This window comes from Venustampulla echinocandica (assembly GCF_003357145.1).
Source record: "Venustampulla echinocandica strain BP 5553 chromosome Unknown scaffold_13, whole genome shotgun sequence".
Classification (NCBI taxonomy): domain Eukaryota; kingdom Fungi; phylum Ascomycota; class Leotiomycetes; order Helotiales; family Pleuroascaceae; genus Venustampulla; species Venustampulla echinocandica.
This window is the reverse complement of record NW_022474218.1, coordinates 357,788-372,785: the sequence shown is the minus strand read 5'-3', so window position 1 is coordinate 372,785 and position 14,998 is coordinate 357,788. Positions and strand designations below refer to the sequence as shown.

General features: G+C 49.0%; 7 protein-coding genes across 7 annotated transcripts; 4 read left to right on the top strand and 3 right to left on the bottom strand.

Annotated features, from left to right (window-relative positions):
- Window positions 1-569: 569 nt before the first annotated feature.
- BP5553_10106 (mRNA cleavage and polyadenylation factor CLP1) lies at window positions 570-2,164 on the top strand (the record flags this gene model as incomplete). The annotated part of the gene is made up of 5 exons (XM_032018729.1): window positions 570-614; window positions 670-780; window positions 830-1,505; window positions 1,559-1,759; window positions 1,866-2,164. The coding sequence occupies 5 exons, from the start codon at window positions 570-572 to the stop codon at window positions 2,162-2,164; spliced, it is 1,332 nt and encodes a 443-aa protein (XP_031865137.1).
- Window positions 2,165-2,746: 582 nt separating this feature from the next.
- Window positions 2,747-3,357, bottom strand: BP5553_10105 (Uncharacterized protein; the record flags this gene model as incomplete). Its single annotated transcript, XM_032018728.1, has 2 exons — window positions 2,747-3,141; window positions 3,300-3,357. The coding sequence occupies 2 exons, from the start codon at window positions 3,355-3,357 to the stop codon at window positions 2,747-2,749; spliced, it is 453 nt and encodes a 150-aa protein (XP_031865136.1).
- A 608-nt stretch (window positions 3,358-3,965) lies between these two features.
- Window positions 3,966-5,118, top strand: BP5553_10104 (Uncharacterized protein; the record flags this gene model as incomplete). Its single annotated transcript, XM_032018727.1, has 2 exons — window positions 3,966-4,503; window positions 4,556-5,118. 2 exons carry the CDS (start codon window positions 3,966-3,968, stop codon window positions 5,116-5,118), a joined length of 1,101 nt encoding a protein of 366 aa, XP_031865135.1.
- A 421-nt stretch (window positions 5,119-5,539) lies between these two features.
- BP5553_10103 (WD40 repeat-like protein) lies at window positions 5,540-9,120 on the top strand (the record flags this gene model as incomplete). Its single annotated transcript, XM_032018726.1, has 3 exons — window positions 5,540-5,634; window positions 5,691-8,748; window positions 8,806-9,120. The coding sequence occupies 3 exons, from the start codon at window positions 5,540-5,542 to the stop codon at window positions 9,118-9,120; spliced, it is 3,468 nt and encodes a 1,155-aa protein (XP_031865134.1).
- A 1,332-nt stretch (window positions 9,121-10,452) lies between these two features.
- BP5553_10102 (3-hydroxyisobutyrate dehydrogenase) lies at window positions 10,453-11,755 on the bottom strand (the record flags this gene model as incomplete). The annotated part of the gene is made up of 3 exons (XM_032018725.1): window positions 10,453-11,187; window positions 11,407-11,576; window positions 11,629-11,755. The coding sequence occupies 3 exons, from the start codon at window positions 11,753-11,755 to the stop codon at window positions 10,453-10,455; spliced, it is 1,032 nt and encodes a 343-aa protein (XP_031865133.1).
- Window positions 11,756-12,625: 870 nt separating this feature from the next.
- Window positions 12,626-13,516, bottom strand: BP5553_10101 (putative V-ATPase proteolipid subunit Ppa1; the record flags this gene model as incomplete). Its single annotated transcript, XM_032018724.1, has 5 exons — window positions 12,626-12,728; window positions 12,783-13,091; window positions 13,146-13,237; window positions 13,365-13,399; window positions 13,459-13,516. The coding sequence occupies 5 exons, from the start codon at window positions 13,514-13,516 to the stop codon at window positions 12,626-12,628; spliced, it is 597 nt and encodes a 198-aa protein (XP_031865132.1).
- Window positions 13,517-13,776: 260 nt separating this feature from the next.
- Window positions 13,777-14,288, top strand: BP5553_10100 (Transcription initiation factor IIA subunit 2; the record flags this gene model as incomplete). The annotated part of the gene is made up of 3 exons (XM_032018723.1): window positions 13,777-13,823; window positions 13,894-14,041; window positions 14,136-14,288. 3 exons carry the CDS (start codon window positions 13,777-13,779, stop codon window positions 14,286-14,288), a joined length of 348 nt encoding a protein of 115 aa, XP_031865131.1.
- Between the last annotated feature and the right edge of the window lie 710 nt (window positions 14,289-14,998).

Below are 14,998 nucleotides of genomic sequence, written 5' to 3'. Positions count from 1 at the left end.
ACTTGCTATGCGTGTTAGATACCCCGTTGGCAGCAGCGTAGACATAAATCCACGCGCTATTTTACATCTAGCTACCTAGACCAATATTCCCAAAAGTTATAGAGATAAGTTATAGGTATTGAAGGAATCTTTTGGTCTCTATCAAAAAGTGAACACTGTACATAGGCTTACTTAGCAAATAATGGAAACATTTGCAGACCTGGTTTCAATAGTGGCCAGTGTATAGAGCTGCATACTTCTCAATTCTTTGTCTTTGTCACTGTGCAAGAACACTCCTGAACAGATCGTTGAACTCTCTAACAACGGCCCTTTCAAGATACCATCACCAAGCAGCCTACCTTTAATTCTAAGCATCGTACCTAATTCACAACTACCCAGTAGAACGCTATCGAGCAACTGTAAATCGACGTCGCGGGGTTGATAAGATAGAGCAATCTCCTGATAATCCACAAGGCTGAACTGCGGAACAAGCTCGGACCCCTGGCTGTGCTTGGCGCGAGCTTCAGTCCGAATATTATTATTCCGCCTTGTCGTCTGGAGGCTCCCAGTGTTCAGACAATACCGACATCATGTCCATACCTGGCATACCAGGACTTGGACAAGCCGCAGCTGCTGTAAGTGCTCCCCAATTATCACCTGCGCAGGTACCGACGATTAACCAACAAACAGCCTACATTCGCGGCAGGCCCAGCTACCGCCGCAGCTTCTACAATCCATGAGCTCCAAGCTAACTCAGAATGGCGCTTTGAGGTCGCATTTGGACAGAGCATCGACGTGAAGGTCCGTACCTCTATCAAATTATACGGTGATAAGGCTGACGGTTCCCCAGGTGCTATCAGGAACAGCAGAAATCTTCGGCACAGAGCTCGCCGAAAAACATACATACACCTTCCGGGGGACCAAATCGTCAATCTTCACATGGCACGGCTGCCGTCTGGAGGTCTCAGGACCATGCGAAGAATACACAGCAGAAGATACCCCCATGGTATCATACGTCAACACACATTTTGCTTTAGAAAAACTACGAGATGAAGCTGCTCAAAATGGAGGGGAAGGACCCAGGGTTCTGGTAGTCGGACCAAATAATGCGGGGAAGACGAGTCTGGTTAAGTTGCTGACTTCATATGCAATTCGAATGGGCCGACAACCTATGGTTATCAATACGGATTCGAGGGAGGGGTTGTTGTCCATCCCTGGAAGCTTGACTGCTACGCCGTTTGCCTCGATTCTGGATGTGGAGCAGGGATGGGGAAGTAGTCCTACTAGTGGTCCTAGTCCGGTACCGGTGAAGTTACCGCTGTGCTATTACTATGGACTACCTAGCCCGGAAGATAATGCGAAATTATTCAAGCCCGTGGTCACGAGGTTGGCGTTGGCGGCATCGAGCAGACTTGGAGTCGATCCGGTTGTTAAGGGGACGGGGATGATCATTGATACTCCTGGAGTCATAAGCCAGGGAAAGGAGGGGTATGAGCTTATATCACATATCGTGTCGGAATTTGCAGGTTGGTTGCTCGCTCTCAGCTATAAAGTATGGTATAACTGACGAGCCATCCAGTGAACATTATCTTAGTTTTGGGTTCTGAGCGGTTACACAGTGAGATGAACCGCCGATTCTCTCAGAGTACTTCTGGGGCCGTTACTGTGGTGAAGCTGGATAAGTCAGGCGGTTGCGTGGATAGAGACGATGCCTTTATGCGACATACGCAAGAAGCTTCCATACGAGAGTACTTCTTCGGCGACCTAAAAAGAACCCTGAGTCCACACACCCAATCTATTGGCTTCGATGAAGCCACGATATATAAAATTCAAGAAGGCAAGCTCCCCTTACGAAAACTATGAACCACACCAGCTAACTATCCCAGTAAATTCTATCAACCCATCCTTCCTCCCCGGCGGCGAAGCCGAAACAATGGACACAGGATTATACGAGAAAGTCGAGCCATCATCCATGATGTTACATTGCATTCTGGCAGTCATGTATGCGTCGCTCCGCGACTCCCAGGAGACGATCCGAGATGCGACGGTTATGGGCTTTGTGTATGTAGCGGAGGTGGATGAGAAGAAACGGAGAATGAAGATTCTAGTCCCCATGAATACGAGGATTACGGACCGGCCTATGATTTGGGGAACTTGGCCTGAGACTACCGTGAGTTTAATATGAAATTTATGAGTACTATTGTATAGAATCTACTTTGGCTGTGAGAAATGAGAGGTTTTCTGAGATTAATGGCTTTAAAACGCGGTAACTTCCGAACAAAGTATCATCGTTGGCTGGGTTATCAAAATGTCATAGGGGGAGTTAAGGAATTGGGGAGATGATGGGGTCAGCTAAGATGCTTATTTCGCGAAGAATTCACGTGCTCAAGCCAGATACCTAAAGTAGGCAACCGGGTAGATATTGTAGTTTCATAATTTAGCGTCCCTATAGCAGTTGCTATCCCGATAACCTTCTCAAGTAACAAAGCCAGTGGCGACCCTAAAAAATCCATCAACCGGGGATGGAACATTTGTCCACCCTCAACGGCACTTGCCTACCCAATTCACCATCATAAGTGAGAGTCGTGATATTATAGCCGCCCCCAAAATAAATCCCATTGCGCCAGTCCCTACCAAATCCGCTCCAGGGTGTCAATATTCCCAAGCCGCTATATCCATCACCCGCTAGTGTTCGGTCATATTGGCTGGCACTATCAATACATATGCCTCTCATCCCCGCTCAAATTTGCCACTGAATTTACAGCGCTTAATCTCTCGTTTGCACCTTATGATCGCCCTTCACAGCCTCCGCATAAGTCGGCGGTACGGCACCACCACTGCTGCCCTCCGCGGCATTATTGTTATTCCATGTGCCATTCTGGTCCTGGTGCACAGGAGGAGCCATAGGGGCGGTAGTACCATACCCGCGCTGGGCGGGCCTCGCATTGTTCTTGGGGACGCGCGTCCGGCCGCCGTCGGGCGAGGTCACGATCACGTAGGTGACTCGTCCGGACTCGGCATCTTGCGGAAGGTAATCATAGTCCAGCTCGGGGTATTTCGCGATGATGTACCAGGCGTGTATGACACCGGGGAGGACGCCGAGTGCGCAGAGGCAGATGTTGATGAGAGAGTCGGCGGAGCAGATGCCGCGTTTGACCCAGACTGGGAGGATATGTCAGCTTTTGTTTAGCATTATTTTAAGAGAAGAGATCGCAGGGTCGGATAGATGTGTGACAAGTGTTGGGGGAAAGGCGGGCTGTTGCAGTGGTTTTGGAAACCGGATCTGCTGATCTTGAAGGCTGCAGCATTGGATTGCGTACCTGCAAGAGGGGGGAAGAGGATTGCGATTAGGCCGAGGAAGATGTCTGAAGTGCACATCTTGAGTGGTTGGGATTGCTTGGTTCTTTTAGAATATTGTAGATTGGGTTCTTGCTGCTGCTGAGGAGTAGAGACTGGCGTTCGATCTGGTCTGGTTCGATGATGGGGATGGAGAAGTGGATGTGAGACGAAGACGTAGACGAAGCGTTGATGGAGTGAGTGGTGGTGCAGCGTCATCTGTCATTCGGGCGGTGCAGCCTACGGGGCTTGGTACCTGGTGGCGCTGTCCCCTCATCCAGCATTCCTAATTGCGGCGTGTACTTCATAACATGCTACTTATTGGTTTCGTACATTTCTTCCCTATTAGGAACTTAACTTCCACTAACCTTACTTCACTTCACTTCATATTATTAAAGAAAGACCCCGAGGGCTAACAAGTAACCTATTCCTAACCATCACTCTTCAGAACATGCCAAGGCCCTCCGCCGATGATGTATTTTCCGCTCGCTAATGATAAGCTACGGTGACCGGGAGAAGATACGGCGAACGAGCACGGAGCTTCATCAGAATCAGCTCCGATAGGGAACAAAAAATATTCTGGATAACAGAACCACAAGCACAAACACACCCCGCGATCTGTTCACTCACCTCAAAACTCACTCTCAAAAATGGGCGACATCAATATGGACGAGGCCCCCGATAAGGACCAGGACTTGGACCCCATTAAGACCTCCTACGATGTCTTCATCAAACCTCGAATCTCGTCGGACCGTCAAATCTACATTCTCCAGTTCCCCAACCGTGACTCGAAGCAGCCCTACTCAGCAGCCAACCAATCCCAGCCCCTCAAACTGCGAGTTAAGCCAAACGCTGGTATGGTAGAGGTTGACGTGCCCGTAGATGCTTGGAGGAACTACGACCGGCTCAAGGGCATTCAATGGGGTGAATCGCTGAAGAAGAGCAGCATGAGCAAGGGCAGAGGCAGTCATGGTCTACCTGGTGGGTTCGGCATTGGAGGCGCACCGCCGGGGAGAGGGAGGGGCAGAGGAGCTGATCAGGATGAGATGGCTACTCATGAGAAGATGTTGAATGATTACGCCGGCTCCATGGAGAGGGACGAGGTATTGACGAAGCAGACCTTGGGTGGCCAGGCAGTCTCGAATAGTGAGACCAATCCGCAATATATGGTTGGCACTTTCCGGAAAAGTATTGCCACCTCTGCAAAATCCATGAACATTTGCTAATTGGAGTGTCTTAGATCAACTCCATCTCACGCCAGTAGACCACATAGTTCAGATGCGGCCTCAGTTCCATCATATTGATGCTCTTGCTGAGCAACACAAGGCAGCAGCTCCCCGAGACACCCCGGCGCGGGCTCAAGAACCAAGAGCTATCCACATGACCGTTAAATCATCTATCGATGGCGAAGAGGACTCCACCGACACCATGATCGAGAGAATCGCTGCTACGCAAGCCGAAGTATGGAAGGGTCATCGCTACATCGATGAAGATACCAATGAGGCATGGGAGGCATTCGAGGAGAGTTTGTTTGTGGGTGGCGAGAGAGAGCTTGATCCTAATGAGCTTTTATCGGACAAGGTACCCGAGCTGGTGACTAGTCTGGATGATAGGGAATATTTGGATGCTGTGAGTGCGCCTAGGGAGGAGGGAGATCCACCACGACTTAAAAAGTCCACGAAGGGCAAGGATAAGAAAGGGAAGGGCAAAGCTGTGGGTGGTGAGGCGGATGGAGATGATGCTGCCAGCTCCAGTGGTTTATCTGATACAGAGGTTGAAAGCGAAGAGGAAGCCGCTAAGTAACTAAAGTTATATACATGTACAGTAGTTTCTGTGGTTGCGTTCGTTGCGTTGTCAGGCTTGGAAGAGATACCCCGGAACTGGAGCTGGAGCAAATGAATAATGATAAAACTTTATGGGTTGCAAAATCTACCCGCAATGGGACACTTACATTTGCCAGATTAACAGCAAGAGACATAAATACATCTCTAATAATGGTTGTATTGCCTTAACATACCGCTAATACTGGTGTCCTTGACATGGTCAGATAACCCCGCGCCTCTGGTCCTAAACTCCGATAAGCTATACGCGATACGCGACTATCGCGTTTCCCTAAAGTGGAGGGACAAGCTCGGCATACAGCTTACCTCCGACGAACTTACAAGCTCCGAACAAGACCAACAGCAACATTTGCCTGTGAGCGGTGAAGGACAGACAATACAGGATGTCTTATCTTGCACCAATTCACCGGCCGAGCAGCGTGCGCCATGCAATCAAGCTGAAGCTCCTAGACCCTCACGAGGAGTGTTTGGTGCTTGCGTACGTCCGCCTACACCCACATCGATTCGGCGATAACACCACTAACCCGAGCACAGGAAAGCAAACAGAGTGGAAATATGGAAGCCCACACCAGAAGGCCTGGAAATGCTACACTCAAAAGCTATATATGGACGCGTCTCAATGCTGGCGAAGCTCCGACCCTATGGCGCAAAGACCGACCACCTCTTCATAGGCACAGTTCGATTTCAATACTTCACTGTAGCCTGGAACCCCGACACGCAGCAGCTCGACACAGCTCAGTCATTCGAGGACCTTACCGAGAAATATATGCAGGAATCGCACAGCGTGGACAGATGTTTGGTTGATCCCAATGGGAAATACCTGCTTATGGAGCTTTTCCAGGGCGTCTTGAGTTTAGTGAAGGTCATGAACAAGGCTCGGAGAGGGATTTCAACTGGAGGATACTTGGAAGGGCCAGTCCAAGCTCGGATAACGGAACTCAAGGTGCGGGCGTCGACACTTCTATTCACCGAGTCGAATACACCGAAATTGGCACTTTTGTTCGAAGAGGGCAAGGGCAAATTGAAGCTTGTCACATACAGACTGGTGGATGAGAAGGGAGATCTCGCAAAATTCGATCCCAAAAAGGATCGGGAGAATGAAATCGAGGACTTGGATATGGGCGCAAGTCATCTCATTCCTGTACCGAAGGGGGAGTGCGAGCAACGGCGTTACATAGTCAGAAACACGTCTATGGCGAAAGCACAGCTAGGCGGGGTAATCGTGGTTGGTGAGACTAAAATGACATATCTGGATGACGAAAGCAAGGCTGTCGTCCAGTATGCCCTAGAAGAGGCGTCGATATTTGTGGCCTGGGAACCGTATGATGATTTACGTTATATGCTGGCAGACGATTATGGCATGCTGCATCTCCTGACAATTCTCGTCGACGGTGCTGTGGTCACAGGTATTAAGGTCCGGAAACTAGGGGAAATCTCCAGAGCGACAGTCATGGTGCATATGGGGAATGGCGTTGTGTTCATTGGCTCTCATACAGGAGATTCACAGGTTATTCGCCTAGATCTGGAGGCAGGTGATCAACCGATTACAATTCTTCAAACGTTGCCGAATATTGCTCCGATTTTGGACTTTGCCGTCATGGATATGGGGAGTCGAGAAGGGGAGACGCAGACCAACGACTATTCCTCGGGACAAGCAAGACTAGTGACTTGTAGCGGGGCCCATGAAGAAGGCAGCCTACGAAGTGTCAGAAGTGGTGTAGGCCTCGAAGACATCGGGATTCTGGCTGACCTGGAAGACGTGCGAAATTTATTTACTTTACGGTCAGATGGAGACTCCACTGTAGATGACACACTAGTGGTGTCATTCCCAACTGAAACAAGAGTGTTCAAATTTGACTCCCAGGGAGAGGTTGAAGAAATCGATACCTTCAGAGGCCTATCCCTAGATCAGCATATCCTCCTTGCTATGAACCTTCCAAATGGCTTAATATTACAAGTCACACCAACCTTAGTGTCGATTCTGGGTCTGGGCCCTTCATATACAGTTGCACAATGGCAACCTCCACAGGGGCAGATCATAACAGCCGCGTCGGCGAACGATAGCCATGTGCTCTTGTCAGCCAATGGAACGACCTTGGTGTCTCTGGATATCCAACAACAGCTTCGGGAAGTGGCAGTACAAACCCTTGGTAACGGTGATCAAGTTGCCTGCGTACATGTACCAGCTGATTCGCCAAATATTGGAGTTGTGGGCTTCTTCAAGTCAGGATCTTTGTCTCTTCTAAGTCTCAACAATCTCCAAATCATACACTCTGAAGACCTGCGCCGCACAAACAATGCATCTATCCCCAGAGACATCGTGATGACGCAAATCTTGTCCAAGAATCGCTCTGGTCCTACATTATTTGTAGCGATGGAAGATGGGATCGTTCTGACTTTCAATGTCGACAAGTCCAATTTTTCGCTCTCGGGAAGGAAGAGCATTGTCTTGGGCACTCAACAAGCTCGATTCCAAGTTCTGCCACGGGAAGACGGACTTTTCAACGTCTTTGCAACCTGCGAGCATCCAAGCTTAATCTACGGCTCCGAAGGGAGCGTGGTATATTCAGCCGTGACCGCAGAAAACGCCATCTGTGTGTGCTCTTTTGACAGCGAGGCATACCCAGGCTCGATTATCGTCGCTACTGATGCGGGCATAAAAGTCTCCCAAATCGATACAGAAAGAAGAACTCATGTCCAGACCCTGCCAATGGGGAAGACAGTCAGGCGGATAGCGTATTCTCCGAATGAGCGGGCTTTTGCTATCGGGTGTATCAAGCGTGAATTGATTAAAGGAGAAGAGATAATTACCAGCAGCTTCGAGCTCGTCGAGGAGGTGCTACTAGGCGAGTTGGGGAAACCTTTTATTCTGGAAGATAGTAACGGGCCCGAACTTGTTGAATGCGTAGTGCGAGCTGAGCTGCCGATCTCTTATGGGGATGAACTACCTGCCGAACGCTTCATAGTTGGAACCAGTTTCTTAGAAGAGGATATGGCACAAGAAAACAATGTCAGGGGCCGGATCTTAATCTTCGCGATCGACAGCGACAGAGGCCCATACCTAGTGCATAGCCACGTCCTCAAAGGTGCTTGTAGACGTGTTGCTGTTTTGGACGGGAAGATCGTCGCTGCTCTCGTCAAGACCGTTGTGATATACAGCTACGCCGAAACCACCGAGATATCCGCAGAGCTCACAAAACTGGCTACATATAGGACATCAACCTGTCCCATCGACATCGACATCACAGGAAACATCATAGCCGTGGCAGATATGATGAAATCCGTCTCATTGCTAGAATACATACCAGGGAAAGAAGGCCTACCTGATAAGCTTACAGAAGTTGCCCGGCATCATGAAGCGGTCTGGTCTACAGCCGTAACACAGATTGACGAGGGGACGTATCTAGAAACGGATCAGGATGGCAATCTCCTCATCCTGCAACGTAACCCCAACGGTGTGACGCTGGAAGATCGCAAGAGTCTCCAACTAACTGGTGATATCAACTTGGGAGAAATGGTGAACAAGGTCCAGAGAATCAATGTAGAACCCTCACCGAATGCCATTGTTGTCCCCAAGGCATTCCTAGCTACAGTAAGCAACCCCGCCTCCCCATATCCTCCTACAACCCCCCCAACTAACACCCACTAGACCGAAGGGTCCATCTACCTAATCTCCACGATCCTCCCCAGCTCCCAAGACCTACTCATGCGTCTCCAAGCGCGCATGAGTAGTACGCACATGAGCCGCAAAATCCACACCCTCGGCGATATGGACTTCAACACGTACCGCTCGTTTAAGAACCCCGTTCGGGAAACGGCGGAACCGTTTAGATTCGTAGACGGGGAGTTGATTGAGCGCTTCCTAGACTTCGATGAGGAGATGCAGGAGGAGATTTGCGAGGGGCTAGGACCGATGGTTGAGGATGTTAGGAACGTTGTTGAGGAGTTGAGGAGGTTGCATTAGGGATTGGTTGGTTGGTTGGTTTGGTGACCAGGTGCTTACTTATGTTTAGGGTAAGGCGTTGGAGGTTTATGCGGCATGTTATGGAGTTTCATTTGCTGGATTAACATAAAAGGTTGCATGAAGCCGGGGCGTTCTTGACAATTTCCATAGAGAGAATGGGGAGATGATAAATAAACCTTTATAGTATTTGATCAAATTCACAAAATGCTATATAATTAGTCCAAGTACTCTATGTGATAATATTGTTTTTCTTTAATTTATTTTTTCTATATATAATAGCCAAAGGTAAGCTCTTTGATATTCTCTCCTAGGTGTGGGTTTTGTTGCATGTCGAACGTTGAAAGTAAACAATGTCTGAATAGGGGGAGTATGAGTTTCGTTGCGTTTCGACATTCCAGTGAATTCACAGTTCTGTTGTGAATAGGGGCAATGGGTTTCGTTGCGTTTCGACATTCCAGTGAATTCACGGTTCTGTTGTGAATAGGGGCAAGAGGGCGGAGTAAGAGTTTTGTTGCATGTCGAGCGTTCAAAGTAAACAATGTTTCCCCTATTTAGGGGGCAATGGCCTTCGTTGCGTTTCGACATTCCAGTGAATAATGGTTATCTGTTCTAAATAGGGGTAAAGGAGCTAGTAGGAGTTTTGTTGCACGTCGAACGTTTAAAGTAAACAGATGTCTGAATAGGGGGACATGCCAGTGGGTTTTGTTGCGTTTCGATAGTGAATGATGATGGTTATCTATTCTAAATAGGGGCAAGGGGTCGAGCAGGAGTTTTGTTGCATGTCGAACATTGAAAGTAAACAAAGTTTCTCCTATTTCAAATACCTAGGGGGGCAATGGCTTTCGTTGCGTTTCGACATGCCAGTGAATCATGGTTATCTGTTCTAAATAGTGGTCCCCGCCACTCCTAACGACTTCATCAACTCAAGAAAAAAAGAAACAAAGGAAAGAAGGATACCCTCGATAATTCAAAAAGAGCAAAAATCCAGGGAGCGCCGAAGCGCCCGCCCCTGGTTAAAACCAGACGTACTGAGTTTTAAATTATTCTGGGCTGAGCCTTTTCGAGATCTCTCTAAGAAAAGACCGGAAACTCTCTCCAACATCGCAACACACAATTTGATCCGTACCACTTCGCCAAGTGGCCAGCCCTTGTGCCGATTAATTGGGTTTTGCCTTATTTGGTTTTATATAGGAGGGGTGGGTGTCGAGGATGTGGGCGGTGAAAGGTGGTAGCGAGTGAAGGCGGTGGGCTATTTGTTGTGAGTGAGGGTGGTTTATCACTTGAGTTGGCAACGCGGATAGAAACATGAATAGCATGAAATATGTGTTCTTATTATTCTTTCCCTCCAAGATATCTATAAACTACAGAGAAATCCCTCCCCTTGCAATCCTCCCGCTTCTCAGCAGACTCATAGACCTCTCGCGCTCTATCACCGAGCTCGAGACGTGCTCCCGCTTCACCGGCAGCCTGGATCGCAAGTTTCAAGTCCTTCTTCATGAGCCCGATGCCGAAGCCGCCGCTATAATCCCTATTCGCCGGAGAGGCAGGCACAACGCCCTTTACGGGATTATTGACCTCGCTCGGCCAGCACTTGCCGGTACTGATGTTGATCAGGTTGCCGAGGACTTTGGGGTCGAGACCCCATTTGATACCTAGGTTCATGGCTTCGGCTGTGGCGATGTTGTTTATGGCCAGAAGGTAGTTGTTTGCCAGTTTGCCTGAGAGACCGGCGCCTTGGGCGCCGCAATGAAGAGATTTTTTGCCCATCATTAAGAGAATTGATTCGACGCGGGGGAATAAGGAGTCGGGGGCGCCAACCATGAATGTTAGAGTTCCGGCGGTGGCGCCAACAACTCCACCCGACATCGGGCCATCAACGAAGCTACCTTGGTTTGTAGAATGAACGGCACTAGCGACTTCTCTCGAAGAAGCTGGGTCGATTGTAGAGCAATCGATAAAGAGACGGTCTGGGTTTGCAACTCGCTGAGTAGAAAGAACCGGCTTGAGGAGCTCTCCGAATACTTTCTTGACATGGGACGGTTCAGGCAAGACAGTGATTGTTGTTTCCTATATCCTGACTGTCAGCAAGCGTCGAGAGACATTTTGAGAAGTAATAGGAATTTTTTTGTATTATGCATCAGAGGATTGGCTGTTGTAAAAGTAAAAATCATATAGAAAGTCACCCAAGACGGGTGACCCCAACTTAGATCATTGATAGAACAAACTCATCACATGAAAAGGGGGGATGTATAGAGGTGCATTGACAGCAGTTATAGAAAGACTTACAGAATCTTCCGCTGCTTCCCTCACACTGGAAGCGAGTTGCACAGCGGCCCCCTTCGACAAAGCCTTTGTCTCGTCCACGAATCGGTTTAGAGATTCTTGGTTGATATCGTAGACTCGGAGGGTATCTGAGGAGGGCAGTTTTGCTTGCAGGTTCCTAGCCATATTGTACCCTGCGTCCCAGTTAGCAATTGCACCTCAACATCCGCGGTAGCAGCAACATACCCATTTGGCCGAGGCCTATAAACCCCCACTGTGCATTGCATCTCAAGGACGACGAGAAGTTCCTCCGTTGAACATATTGCAGCGCTGCCCGGCCTGCTGGGCTAACTATCCTGATGTTGGATCTCATGGCTGGCTTCTGTGTTGTGGATGTTCGGTGAAGGTCTACAACAATATATAATAAGGCGCGGATAGCCGCTCTTGTATTTGTAGTGCATCACGTCGACCTTAGCTAACAGGTACAGGTACAGGTGCTGGTGCGGGGGAGGCGGGCACGGAGAGCGCGGCTCTAAGATCCTCAGCGCTACGAGGACCTATGCCGAAGACTGCCGATCAGAATGCTGGAATGCTGAGTGAGAGTGACGAGCACCATGATCAGTGTTTGTTGGGGGCAAACAATCCCATATCTGCCTCTGAGTTCATGAGTAAGTGGCTGCGGGTTAGCAGAGTAGCATTGGTGTCTTGAGAGCAGCTTCAATTGCAGCAGGAAATTGTTGTAGGGGAAGAGGAAGAACCAGACTGAAGAAAAAAACTTTCTGGGATATGGACATCGAAATATCATCACGTGCGCTAGTGGCAGGGGTGGGAGCTCCGTTGTAGGAGCTCCTTGAGCTTGAACAGCTCCGTGTAGCTAACAGAATAGTCTTGAAATATTGCCTTTATCAGAGGCATGCCATTGTTTAAAGCTAAATGAACAAATTAGTAGCAAATGTGGCTCAAGCATTACGAGGTACAAGGATCTAAGGTGCCCATAAATTGCGTACGGGTGATGCTATTAAATTCAGTGATACCTGGAAATCATGCTCTTGCCGTGGCGGATATCATACATATAAGCTGGCACTACTATGCTATAGTAAGGCAGTCCTCGTCCTTAAATGGAACATCATGTTCCCGTCTACCTAAACGCCTTCCTCTCGTCCCGGCCTTGCTGATATACACGTCCTGTCTTACTTCCTACCACATATTTCGAGTTCAAGCTCAGTAGCCATATTCCAGACGGCTATGTGAAGTCGTTCGCTTTGCTCGATACTAACAATCCAACGATCAAGCCGAAGAGGCCCAAAACAGAGCTGAAAATCTCGATGACGAGGATCTTGACAAATCTATAATGTCCGGATTAGCGATGTTGCGATGTCTCCGAGGAAGAATATACGCACAAACTTGGGTCAGCAGCATCAGCCAAAGCAGCACCACTGCCATTGATACCAACCGCCACACCACAAATCAAGTTACACATCCCAACCGTTATCCCGGCCCAAAACAACGCATACCCAGTATAGTAATTGCTTCCGCTATACAAATCGTCGGTTGCGACCATCTTAAGCTTCGCAGAGAAAACGATGGACATGATAACTCCGTAGATGGCCACAACCTCGCAGAAAATGATGGAGATCAAGTTCTTCGTTCGAATGCGGGGAGTCCTTACGCCTCCACCCAGAATCGATGAGCCGGTGATGAAAATGCCCCTTTATGTTCGTGAGCAAGACCCTAATGGTGGGGAGAAGGGGAGGACGCCGTACCATGCTGCTCCAACAACTGATAACCCTATGCATAATCCAACCCCCATATCTGCCCACGCGTATGGTGATACATCTTCGAGAAATTGTCCGACCTAGCCATCGCATCCCATTAGCTGCCTGCTTTAATCCGAGGGAGAGGGCATGAATCCGATGTCGAAACACCACATCACAGAAACAGCGCAAGCGTATTGAATTGCAATCTGCGGACCTGAAACGTACATTGAAAGCTTCTCCATCACCAGTGAAGAGCATATCTAGAAGCCGTTAGCCAAAGCTCTCAAGCGCAATAAAACCAGCTCCTTCGTATGCTTACAAGTTCCGATCACCGCCAGTGTTGTCCCAGCACCACCAAGGCCATATTTAAGACTCATCTTGTCGGCTGGATCGATCGCGGAATCTCCTTAAACCGGGGTCTCGTCGAGGTCGTTGATGTTCGAGTGTTAAAAGCTGCCAGGCATCATCCAAACATCGAAGCACAAGCGACGCACTCAGGCCTCCGTAGTCAAACTACCGCGCGTTGCGGCTCAACCCAGCTTACCTAAGCTGAACGGTTACTCAAGATCCCGCCAAACAAGGCCGGCAATATCTCCTCCATCACCCTCTCCGCCATATTATATCGCAAAAGCTCATCATGGCCGCGAACGGACAGGCCTTTTACGAGCTCTACCGCCGTAGCAGGTACTGTGCCTTTGCTTCTTTGCTTGCTATCACATCTTGCGACTGGCACTGACACGGGTTGCATTTCTAGCATCGGCATGGCCCTGACTGACACTCTCGACGATCTCATCAGCGACCGCCGTATCGAGCCGCAGCTTGCAATGAAGATTCTAGCAAACTTCGATCGTAGTATTACGGAGGTTTTGGCAGAGAGGGTCAAGTCGAGGCTATCATTCAAGGTACTATACTACGTTGTGCTGTGCCTGGGGACGAGAGATCGGATTAGGCTCCGGACAGTGGCGAAGAGCTAATGCTAATACGATATGAGTGAAGGGTCATCTCGATACCTACCGCTTCTGCGACGAGGTCTGGACGTTCCTCATTAAGGATGTTACATTCAAGATGGATAATCAGACACAACCGGTTCTGGCGGAGAAGGTTAGGATCGTGAGCTGCAATAGCAAGAGACCTGGTGATCCACAGTGATGGAGGCCTAGGATATTTCATTCCGTCGCTGGACGAGGCTCTGCGACGGTTACATCTATATCTGCCTTCTCCTCCCTGCGCCTTTCATTTGCATGCGATATGCGTCACGGTCGTCTCTAACCCCCCCCCCCCCCCCGGGAGCCGACTCAAAAACAAAAGATCGAAGAGGGCAACAGGGCCGGAATACTTTCATTTTCATGTTGTCATCTCTAAGGAAGGATTGCCGGAGTTTGTGACATTGGGAGGCGTTTCCGGAGACACCAGTGCATCAAGGCGCAGTTTGTTCCTAGCCGACGCTACACAACAGGCACATGGGATATATTACAGGATAGAAAATTGAAATCATCCCTGAGAGGCATTTGATCGCTCTGTGAAGGTTGCCAACACGTGGGTTTGTTGGAATAGGTGGGTGGCTAATCTATTTAACGACTCAGGATGATAGGCAGCTACGTAGTAGGTACCTGGTATGTAGTTGTCTAACACGAAATGCCTCCTGCAGGGGCTGCCACGCTTAGGACAGACAATTCGAATGACTATTACAAAACTGTAATATTCTCCCCATGATATCCATATCTCCGTAAAATATGCATGTTGTACCTATATACTGGAATGTGCTTTAGGCATGGACCGTAGCTGCACGTCTTCCCACTTCTTCCCTCGGAGGGCTTGTCTTGGCATCTCATTTCTCCCAATGATCCGCGTCTTCTCTT